Raw genomic sequence first — 11,538 nt, 5'->3', positions numbered from 1 at the left:
CAGCCACTAAACTGTCAGTGCTGTTGCAAAGGTAAAATGTTAAATAAGTGATTGTTAGAAATCAGTTTTAGCAAGCTGCTGTGTGATAAAACCTACCGGGAACAGAAGATCAAAATCCTTCCAGAAAATACTTATTCATTTAAAAATATTCATTAATTTTAAAACATTTATTAATTTATGAATATTTATTAATTGTGGTGTTTCTCCTGGAATTTATTCCTGTAAATGCTCAACAACACAGGACATGTTTACCAAGTGACCTTTCAGGGCAGCACTTTTCCCCTGGTTATGATTCATAAACAGAAAACTTAATGAATTTATTTGTATTTTAAGCAGGAGCTGAGCCAAGTAGCCATCCATTTAACTCAGCACAGCAGGATTTTCATAATTAAGTTAAAAAACAAAGCTGAATGAGTCAACAGAAGTGAAGCAGCAGAGTCCTCCTGTGCATCAGAACGGGCTGGGCATGATGGAACAGGAAGAAAAGGAAGGAAAATTCTTCTTTGAAGAAGAATTTCTGCAACTTTGGCAAAATGGGAARTGCTGAGGAATCCTGAAACCATTTGGGACAATTCCAAGCCCAGATTTAAATGGATTTCCATGTCAGTGCTAAGGAGCAGCTGAGGTACATCTCTGCTGTGAATGAGAATAATAAAAATAAAAAATATCCATTTTCATACACAAAGGGGGTGGTATCACACCATCCCCAAATTTCCATGGTTTTTAGCCCCTCATCCCTTAACTACAACTCCTTTTACAAGGCTGATGGAGGGAGGGCTGTGATTGTGAAGATTTAATTGACAATTGGCTCTGCTTTTACCCCACACAGCTCCTGTTGGAACAGCAAAGTTATCCCATTATCCCAGCTGAGGAGAAGCACAGAAAGAMAAAGATCCCTCTCCCTCCAAATCCTACTCAGGTGGCTTTTAAATAATATTTTTATAGCATTTTATATGTAAATAGAAATATTTCATACTATAAATAGAAGTATTTTACACTATAAATAGAAATATTTTACACTATAAATRGAAATATTTTGTAATATAAATAGTAATAGTACTGTTAATGTAATAGTGTAATTATAAATAGTTGTTTATAATATTTTATCAGAGTCCAACACACCCCATATTTTCACATTTTGTGGRGTTTTTCTCATGCCAGAGTCAATAATTTCATTTCCTCTAATATTAAGCACAAAACAAGCAAGCTGCAGTGTTTCTTCTCATGTTTTTTTTGCCAAAAGCAACCTTTGTGCTTGCCCAACACCAAGCTCAACCCTCCTTCTGTGGGACCAGCAATTCTGTTAATATGTGGAATATGGATTTTATAATTAGAAGGGTTATAAATTAGGTGTTTATTTTAGTGTTGGTGGATGTATTGGGGATTTTTTTTTTTAAATTATGTGTGTTTTTTGGTGGCATTTAGTTTGGTATATATTGGGTTACAAGTTACACGTGTATTAAGTAACACAATTATACATATTTATGATTTTTTTTTGTTTCTTATTATAATGAGTTTGAACAATTATTGCATTTGTGTAGTTTTTGGGGTCGTGGGCAGGGGTTTTTAGGATGAAATAAGGGGGTTTTAAACTTTTTTTTAGGGGTTAAATTTTTAACTTTTTTTTGTGCTGTTTTGTGTTTTAGTTTAGGTTTTGAGGTTGGTTTTGGTCAGTTTAGGGGGGCAGGAATTAAGTCACACACGTCCCTCTTATTTTTTGGTTTTGCTTTTATTAATATTTTGTTTTGGCGTTGATTTTTATTTTTGGCTTTGCCTAGCATTTTTTTTTCCACTTTGTTTCAGCTAAGTAAAATGTTAAATAAGTGATTGCTATAAATCAGTTTTAGCAAGTACTTATTAATTAACTTTTATTTTTCTTGTAACTCTCAGTTCTCTGTATTACGCTCTCATCCTGGGACTTATAATTTTTTTTTAGTCCATAAAAGAGCCAAGGGATGGGTGGCTGGTACCTACAAAGCTGTTTTCTCCCAAAAAACCAGTTCCCCTATTTCACCCATCCTGCTGAAATACCCATAATTTCAATGGAAAGTTTCTCTCTCTGATCACCAGTGTGAAGCTTAAAAGAAAAAAAAAAATCTCCCTGCCAGCGAGGGTGAGAAAAAGGATGCACTGCAGTGGAAATGTTACCTGGAGATTACAGATCTCATCTCTTTAGGGAGATAAAACCCTCTTTTCTTCCCCCTTTTCTTTTCTCCTCTCCATCTAAAAAGCAGCTTTTGAAAAACCCTTCAACTTAAACACGACTGAGTGAAGAATTCTGAGTGAAGAATTATCTTCCCCAGAGCTGGGGGAGGACCAGGCTGACTCCAGCTGCCTTGATGGGAGAGATAATAGCCTGACACATTTTTTCAAGCAGTGATGACAAGGAGGAGGCTTTGACAAGATGAATTATGGTTGGTTTCCTCTTTTTTTAAGGCTCAACATTGACCTTGGCTTCCAAGAGCCCTTCTGAACTCGGAAAGGAAGAAAAATGSCAAGTTAAGAAAAAATAATCCATTTTATTCTCATCTCTCATGTCATGTTTTTATGGTTTAATACTTYAGGATGGAGTTGAGCGACAAGAAAGTGTTGCACATCCCACCCAGGAGCTGGAAAATGCCTTTTCCAACAGATAAGGAATTTTAGCAATTTGTACAGCTGATTAGCAAGCAATCTGCTTGGTGAGATTCAAAGTGTGCTGGCTGTCAGAGCAGAGTAATTTGGAAGGAAAATCCACTCCTGGAGGAAATTCAATCAGATTTGCTCAGAGATGTGACATGTTAGAAGGAGTCCCCAAGGAAGATGGATTATTCAGTGGAGGAGAAGTGAAACTGTTTAAAAGATGTGATTGATGCAATTTGCCAAATGGTTTTTAACCTTCCTACAGAATTCTCTGTGTGTGCATAATAAAATAACCAACTTTATGTATTWAATGTATTTATAATCTATATATTTACATATATTTAGATATGTGCTTAGATTTAATTTCATATAAACATCCCTAACACAATCCCAGAATGGTTTGGGTYGGAAGGSACCTCAAAGCTCATCCCATTCCACCCCCCTGCSATGGGCAGGRACACYTTCCACTATCCCAGGCTGCTCAAAAATTGATTGTAAGTCTATAATTACAATAAATAACAATAATCTGTGAATACAGCAACATGTACACACTTCATCCAACCCATCCAAATTACCAAAATCATGTTTAGGGACATGGGAAAAATAAAAGTCAGCAGAATGGCTCACAGTGCAGGAGTATCTTTACAGAAATATTCATTARAAACCTCTCAAACATACATACCTTAAATTTTAAGACAGGTGGTTTTGATATGGTGGATGCCTTTAACTCATGTAACCTCTCTTCTATCTCTCTCAACCTGGAAAATAGAGATCGTTCTGAGATCCAATAAAAAATGCAGCTTTAACCTCTCTGATCCAAGCAGGCATTCCTGTGGGGTCCAACAGTTTTGTCTGCTGGGAAGAGAGAGTCATGGTGTCAGTATTTCCTGCAGTTGGTTAAGAATTCAGTGTCAGTCAAATCCCACTCYTCTGGCCACAGAAGGAATCAATCCAGACACAACAATTCCTCTGCTCACCACCCCAAACATCAGCCCACCCTCCTTCCTCAGCAGCAGCTGACTCACCTCCCGTTTCCTTGGTGATTTTTGCAGCCAAATCACCTGATTTATTTTGTTTTAAACCCCCCAAAACTATGCCAAAATCACAGGGAATGGTCTGGGCATTGTGGAGCTCTGGATGGAGGTGGAATATCTGCAGGATGGGGTTCTACCTTCTTAACCACCACAGAAAAAGGCTTTTCACCTGCTTTTCTGGTTAGCCTGAATGTAAAAAGCAGCTATGATGTAAAGCACAYATCTGGGTGGGTAAAACTGCTCCCAAACCCAGCAGAATTCCATTTTCCACCATTTCAGACTGAATTGCTCACAAAAGGGAGAGCCACTCATTCTGTGCAGAAGTGCCAATATCAAACAACACTTGGGGTTTCTGTGGAAGCACTTCAGAGGATGCTCAAGAGCTGGAGTGTGCACATGGCCATTTTCCCCTGATCAGATGTTTGTGATGTGCCTGAAGGGTGATCCTCTCACCACAACACCTCATCAGGGTCCCAAACTGACCTTCTCTCAGAGCTCTGGCCCTTTGTCCAGCCTTGAAGCTGACAAAGACACCCCGCACCCATCCCCATGAGGGTTCCAGGYCAGGCTGGATGAGGTTTGGAGCACCCTGGGACAGTGGAAGGTGTCCCTGCTCATGGATGACCTTGAAGGTTCCCCTCCAACCCAAACCATTCCATGGATCTGGGTGGATTCAGAGCTCCCTGTGCCTGATCTGTGCAGAAGAACATCAGCCACCAGAGATAAGAGCCCTGGAGAGCTCTGGGAACACCCTGAGGGCGTTTTTCAGGGATGTGCTTATCTCCCCTGACCCCTRGTGATGCCTTGGGATTTTTTAGCTTCTATATTTTCATGTATCTGTATTCTTGTACTTCTCTAATACAGCGCTAAAACTACCGTTTTCCCACCTTTAGATAAACAATTCCTCTCTGAGCCTGAAATCCAAGGACACTTCACTGCCTCAGAGCCCCAAAATATGCAAAAAAAAGAGAATTGTGGCGAGCAAGCTTGGGGTGGGTGACATGATCACCTGAAGGTGGAATTGGAGAATTGGGGCTCTATGTTAATAAGACAGAACTTATAAAAGGGGMAGATCTCATGACTCAGGGTCCATTTTTGGGTGTAGCCTCAGGAGGAGGCTTTGTCTGCTGTCAGTGTACCAGTAAACCTGGATTGTTATTAAATTTATCTGCTTTATTCTCTAACTTTCCTGGCTCACTGGGAGCGCGCCATTACCGTTGTTTGGTGATGTAGAGCTCCTCCAGCAAACGCTGCTCCTCGTAGCTCATCCAGCGCTGCTCCTCCAGCTCCTCCTCCTCCTCCTCCTTCTGCAGCAGCTGCTCATAAAGCCTGACAGGATTCCAGCCTGTCATGATGTCGTAGGTGATGACACAGCCCAGAGAATGGGACACGATGGACACCTTCCCTCCCTTCTCCTCAAACTCAGGGTTCCTCGAGCAGAAGAGYGAGTAGAGCCGGTTCAGCTCCTGCTGTAGACCCTTCACCAGCTGGGCCACGAGGGAGAGCAAACAGAGTTTAGGGTCAGCAGATTATTGGGATCAATATGTTCAGGAATGTTCCTGTCCTGCACTCAGGATGGGAGCTCAATCTGCAAACCAGCAGCAGGGCTGGTGGTCACTGACACCAATGCGTCATCCCTCTTCTCCAGAGCCACCACAGCCACCCCACAGTGACCCTAAAGTCACTCCAAGACCCAAGTGTTGTTTCAAACCAAGACATCCCATTGAAATAAGCATTTCCAGAAGTGCCAGCCGTGTTTGAAGCAGTGAGCAGCTCCCTCTGAGTATTTTTGTGTTGCCCTGGCACAGCAGGGACTGCTGGCACAGTGGCATTTCCCTTCTCGCTGGATTCTCTCCCATTTTSTCCCCAGCACTGAACATTCCTCTCCTGGCAAGAGGTTCAGCTCCTTTTTTTTTTTTAATTTGAGGAGGATGGAAGGAGCCTGAGCCACACCTGACTCAGAATCAACTCCCATCTCTGCCACAACCTTGGYATTGCCCTACTAAACCCATCCTGCCCTCTTCTCCATCACTGGGAGCAGCAGGAGATTGGGAAGAGAAAAATCCACTAAAATGGATGTGCTCAGACACTGCAGTGAGAGCTGGGATGGGTTTTGGAAAAATATCCTCAGATTGCTCTTGGATGTCTCAGTAAAGCAGGTTTGAACTCATCCAGCCTTTCATTCTCCTCCCTGCTGCCTGGCTGAAAAGAGAAGCAGCTTTCTGTCCTCCTTCCCTTCCTMCACCTGCACCTGCTGGAAATTATTCCCCAGAAATCAGAATGAAATGAGGCTGCCAAAGAATAAAAATCCTCATCTCAAGCAAAAGGGTGATACGGGAGGAGAAAAGGCAAAAATTAAACAGACAGAGCCAGAATTTGAATATTTCATACACACCATGCTTAAAAAAACAGTCTTCTGGTTATAGGTTTCTAGGAGGGATTTTTGGGGAAAAGCAGGAATGCAACACGGTTCTTAACCATCACAGATTAATCCTACATTTCTACAGCAATAAATAAATAAATATGGGTCCTATGTTCATGGGGTCTCTAAGAAGATGAACTGCTTCAAATCCTACACTTTGGGATAAAAAAACTACAGCTTCCCAGGAAGTATTTTAGGGAGAAACACCAGAAACCATGAGATTTGGGAAGTGGCCAGTACAAAAAAAAATAATTAAAAAAAAAAAAATAAAGGCAGCTTTGCCTGTGAAACTCAGCTTGGAAACTGAGCAACGTTTTCAGGCTGCRGCAGGGAGGAGGACAAACAAGGCAGTGCAAATCATTCCCTYGTTAGCAACGGGAAATTAAAGCCAYGGAACATATAATTTCACCATGATTTTTCAAGAGCCTGAGTCATTAGTGAATRTAAATATGAATGGCAGCAGAAGTGCCAGTGTTTGATACACATTTCCAGCGAGAATCCACACAACAAACCCGCTGCCTGGAACACGAACAGAGCCTTGCAGCAGCTCGGAGGGATGAGTTTCACAACACTGATTTTCAAATGTTTTTGACTGTGATGCTGCCTCTTCTTGCATTTGGGTCTGCACAGACTGTGGGCACAGATTTTCACACTCAAACAAACGGGCAGAGGGTTCAGCAAGAGATGGAGCTGAAAATATCAACCAGGACGAGCTGTGGCTGGCTGGTGTTTCCTCCATTTGAATGGGTTTTGATTAAAACCCAGAACAAACCAGCCAGGAAATCAAAGTGTTTGGGGATTCCTGCCAGGAGCTCACTGAAATGTGGGAACATTGACACAGAATCCTGGAGAAGTTTGGGTTGGAGGAGACTTTAAAGCTCATCCCATCCCATCCCTGCCATGGCAGGGACACCTTCCACTGTCCCAGGGTGCCCCAAGCCCCATCCATCCTGGCCTTGAGCACTTCCAGGGATCCAGGGGCAGCCACAGCTTCTCTGGGCACCCTGTGCCAGGACCTCCACACCCTCCCAGCCAGCAATTCCCAATTCCCAAGATCCCACCCCAATCTCCCCTTTTCCAGTTTGAAGCCATTCCCTGTGTCCTGTCCCTCCATCCCTTGTCCCCAGTCCCTCTCCAGCTCTCCTGGAGCCCCTTTAGGCCCTGCAAGGGGCTCTGAGCWCTCCCTGGATCCTTCCCTTCTCYAGSTGAGCACCCCCAGCTTAAAACYTGTTTGATTCAGTGTATGAAATTATGATAATATTTATTGGGGTATGGAACTAGATGAGCCTTCAAGTCCCTTTCAATCCAAGCCATTCTATGATTCCACTCTATGCTTTAATCCTGATTTGCTGTCTTAGTCTTAAAAAGCATAAAATAGTCCAACTTGTGAAAGAAAAGTTTGGTTTGAACAGGGTTTTAGTCCAGTAAGTGCAATATGAACTGCTTGGAAATCTTTTGTATTTACAGCTTGATATATCCTAACAATCCATACAAAAACACCTTCTCAAAACACTGAGTGACTTTCTATTGTCTAAAATCAGGAAATTTTTTTGYTGGACTTAAACCATGGAAGATATAACTACCTATCAAATTTTCTCTCCTGAATGTCATCACTGTAAGAGATTTTTAAAGAATTTTTAAGAGCTTTTTTTTAAATGTACAGCTTGCCTTTCTACTCCCTCTAAAGTATTAGATTAAAAATTAATATTTTAAGCTATTAAATTTAAAAAAAACTTCCAAACAAAAAAATAACAACTCCCTCCTCAGCTTCCCAAATCCAGGACGTCCAAGGGGCTGATGGGATCTGTGATGTGCTTGGGAAGCACCTGCTGGCTSTGCCTGAGAACAGGAGAGCAGGAATCATCCAGAAACCCCAGGAATAGTGGGAATAGGGGAATGCAGCACAACCAGACCCTGTGTCCCTTCCCAACTCCCCTCTTCCATCTTCCCTGCCAGTTCCCACCTTGTTTTGGGTACAGTGGGAGCTGTTTCTCCATCCAAGCGTTTCATAGTGTTTTCCTTACAAAAATCCTACAGATTCCTTGAGCTCCTGCCCCATAACACATTCSCACCTCCTGAGGCTTCTCCCACCGACTAAACAAGCTCAGATATTTCCCAAAACAATAAATGAGGCAGCTGAGTTGTTGTTTTTACCTGTGCAGGTGCTGTGCTCCATCAGCCCCAGCTCCTCCACAGGGAGAGGGGATGCAGCACCTTCACCTGGCTGCTGCAGAGCACATCAAACACTGCCACAAAGGCAACAATTCCTATTTCTTCCAGAAAGAGCTGCATCAAATCCCATCCTCCCAGCTGGCCTTCCTACCTCAGTTCATCTAGCAGCAGCCTGAGGACACTGAAATATTTCAAAGAAAGGTAGAAAATATTATATAATTCAGTGTTTTTRTTCTCTTTCCTAGGGAAGTGCTTCCTGCCTGTTCTGATTTGTAGGRAAAGGTTCCCTTTTGCAGACCGAGTGTTTCAGGTTGAAAGTTTAGTGCAGGATTAAAGTGCTGCATGTCTTGTAGATGTAACATTGCAATAAAAACACACATCCAGAGAAAATAAATCCTTCTAGGGCATAAAGGGGAGAGCTGGAGAGGGATTTGGGACAAGGGATGGAGGGACAGGACACAGGGAATGGGTTCCCAGTGCCAGAGGGCAGGGATGGATGGGATATTGGGAAGGAATTCCTGGCTGTGGCTGCCCCTGGAAGTGTCCAAAGCCAGATTGGAGCACCCTGGAACCGTGGAAAATGTCCTTGACATGGCAAAGTGTGGAATGGGATGATCTTTAAGGTCCCTTCCAACCCAAACCATTCTGGGATTTTTTATCTCCCTTTATCAGCTGAAGTTTTGCCAATAAATCTCCCGTGCAGGAAACTCAAGCCTGCAGGATCCAGTTGCTCTGAAGGCAGCAGCTCAAATTCACACAAAYTGAGGTTAAAAGCTCCCTGCCCTTCAGAACCCAAATTAAAGGCAGAGTGAGGCAGCCAAAAACCCCAKTCCCAACCACAGAGCAGGATGCTGGAGCTGAGGAGGCACAAAATGCCCTTTGCTTTTCCAAGTTACATGCCTGCCTGGCACATGGCTTCCAAGAAATCCAGAAATAGCAGCCCAGCCCATGCATTCAGGAATCCTGGTGGCACAGAGCTGTGTTTGGGAAGGATCAGACAGGGAGACAGAGCTGGGTGACACATTCCTGTCACCTCAGGATGGAGAGAGCTGACAAAAAGAGCAGCAGAATCAAGGCTTTTATCACCTCCTGGGTGCTGGGCCAGCYTGAACTGCTGGGTCCTGATGGGAACAAACACCCTGGAAGGGGTGAGACATGCAGAACTGCTGCCCTTTTGTGCACAGCATTAACAGTGCCCGGCTGGAAAAACCCCAAACCTCTAAATTCACCAGCAGCAACATCCCAAACAGCTGCTCACCYTCCTCAGAGGCAAAGCAGCCTTGAGCAAAGCAGCAAAAATCAGCCTGGAGAGCACATTGCTGGGAAAACAGAAGGAAATTGGGATTTCCTGWGTGTGTGGTGGACAAACACCTCCTGGCCCCAAACCCAGGAGATGCAGAACTCCATCCCCTGGTTTATTTTGTGGGAGGATTGCTGTGGTCAAAGGGGCTTTTCAAAGGGGCTTTTCCAAAATTCACAGAGCAGAAAATGGCATTTTTCTTTCAATATCCAGGAAATGAGTTTTTTCAAGGAAACAAGAGTACAAAACCTCTGCTGGTCCCTGGGCACAGCAGAAACACAGAACTGCAGTGCTGCTCCTTTCCCTGTGCTGTCTCCAWGGGATCCTCACCCCTGCACGATCTCCTAACATGAAAATCATGAAAAATAAAACATCAGGGAGCTACCTATGGACAGAGAGTGCAGGAAGCATGACCTGTGCACCCTCCTCAGCCTGAACAACAGGGTTTCTGCAGGCTCTGTAGGAAAGGAATGAGAAGGAGATCTGAGGAATGGGGAGTTCTGTGAGCAGCTCTCTCCAAATGTCAAGAGGACTTCAGGAAAAAGTGCAAACCTGTTTGGAATTCAGGGAAAGAGGGCCCTTGAACAGCAAGGGGAGAGCTGCAGCTGGGGCTGTGGGGACAGAGCAGGAGGAACAGAACACAAAAAGGATCTGTGGATCTGCCTGAGTCTCTCTCAAGACCCCCTCACTGCTAAAAAGCTGAGTCCAACCCATTCCTAAGCAGTCACTGTGCTCAAGATGAATATCAGGTTCAGGCAGAGCCATTAAGGAATCACTTTATAAAGTTGAGAAGACATTCAAGAGCTACCAAATTAATTAACCCAGCCATGGAAATGCTGCCAAGCAGCTCCTTCACTATCAAATCCAACAGAATAAGCAAAACCAGAGCTGAAATAATCTAATTTTAATATTTCCTGCTTCACATCTTGCTCTCAAACACACCTGAACCAGCTGCCTTTTATTGTGCACAAGAGAAAGGCGTTTCCACAAAAAACCTCGTATCCAAGAGGGATGAAAGCCCTGGCAGAAGTTACCCCTTGTCCCAGATTTCAAGAGGTTAAACATTAATTCTCCTTTTTAACACGTGGAAAATGGCAAACCATGAAGCCATTCCAAGGTCAGGGCTYTGAGCAGCCTGGGATAGTGGGCAGGGGCTGGAATGAGATGATCCCTAAAATCCCCTCCACCTGGAATTATTCTGTGATTCTAAGATGGACAGTGAAGTTTCCCCAGTTTTGTATCACAGTATTTGCACTAAATCTTCAGAGATTTTGGGATAATGAATATAAATAATATTAATCCTGCACTGAAAGCACTTTCTGCCAGGGTCTTTTTATTTATCAATAATTATTTATCAATAATTATTTATCAGTAATTTACAAATTACAATCAGCCTGCAAGTAAATACAGTGAAGAGCAATAAAAAAAAGGCACTCAATGGTACAACAGAGGTGACAACTCTGAATTTACTATGCAACAATTGGTCTTTTTAATCTCTGCTGCAGCCATTTATTATTAAAGGAATAAGAAGCTCCAGTGACCCAGATGTGAAACAAAGTCACCCACTGAGGACACAAAAACCCAGGATTGTGTTACCACAGAGGGAGCAGCAGGGTCAGAGGCAGAACATGGAGTGACTGCTCGTTTAGAAACAGGCCTGTGTGCATCAAAATATCAAATTATTGCTTTTTCTTACACCTGGGTAGTGTTTAGAGAGGGATTTGGCACAGAAGGGAACACAGCACAGCTCCCTCTCACAAGAACACCCTGGCTGAATCTGCTGGCTGCAGTCTGAGAGTGGAATGGGATGCTCACAGGGCTGGGCTGAATTATTAATGCTGAATAAATAAAATATCACATCACCTGCCAGCAGCCAGAGGCACCTTTAGGACACTCCCCTACCACACTGGAGAATGAAAAATGCCTGAAATCAGAGAGGAGCTCACCCAGCAGAGAGAGACCAGAGGGGCCAAGGAGCTGCTCCAGGG

General features: G+C 43.4%; 1 protein-coding gene across 1 annotated transcript in view; it reads right to left on the bottom strand.

The window, feature by feature from the left end:
* The window catches only part of DDHD1 (DDHD domain containing 1), a gene marked incomplete at its 3' end in the record, with an annotated part of 41,791 nt that overhangs the window by 2,000 nt on the left and 28,253 nt on the right, over positions 1-11,538 (bottom strand). The window contains exons 6-7 of the mRNA XM_057380957.1: positions 4,872-5,143; positions 3,305-3,380 (exon numbers count right to left, since the gene is read on the bottom strand). Coding sequence (XP_057236940.1) covers positions 3,305-3,380; positions 4,872-5,143 — 348 coding nt within the window. The remainder of the gene's footprint in view (positions 1-3,304; positions 3,381-4,871; positions 5,144-11,538) is intronic.

The sequence above is a fragment of the Malurus melanocephalus genome, unplaced genomic scaffold (genome assembly GCF_030028575.1).
Source record: "Malurus melanocephalus ecotype Western Australia unplaced genomic scaffold, MMel_1.1 scaffold_484, whole genome shotgun sequence".
NCBI classification, from domain to species: domain Eukaryota; kingdom Metazoa; phylum Chordata; class Aves; order Passeriformes; family Maluridae; genus Malurus; species Malurus melanocephalus.
The sequence above is the reverse complement of the archived record's forward strand: the minus strand, read 5'-3'. Positions and strand labels throughout refer to the sequence as shown.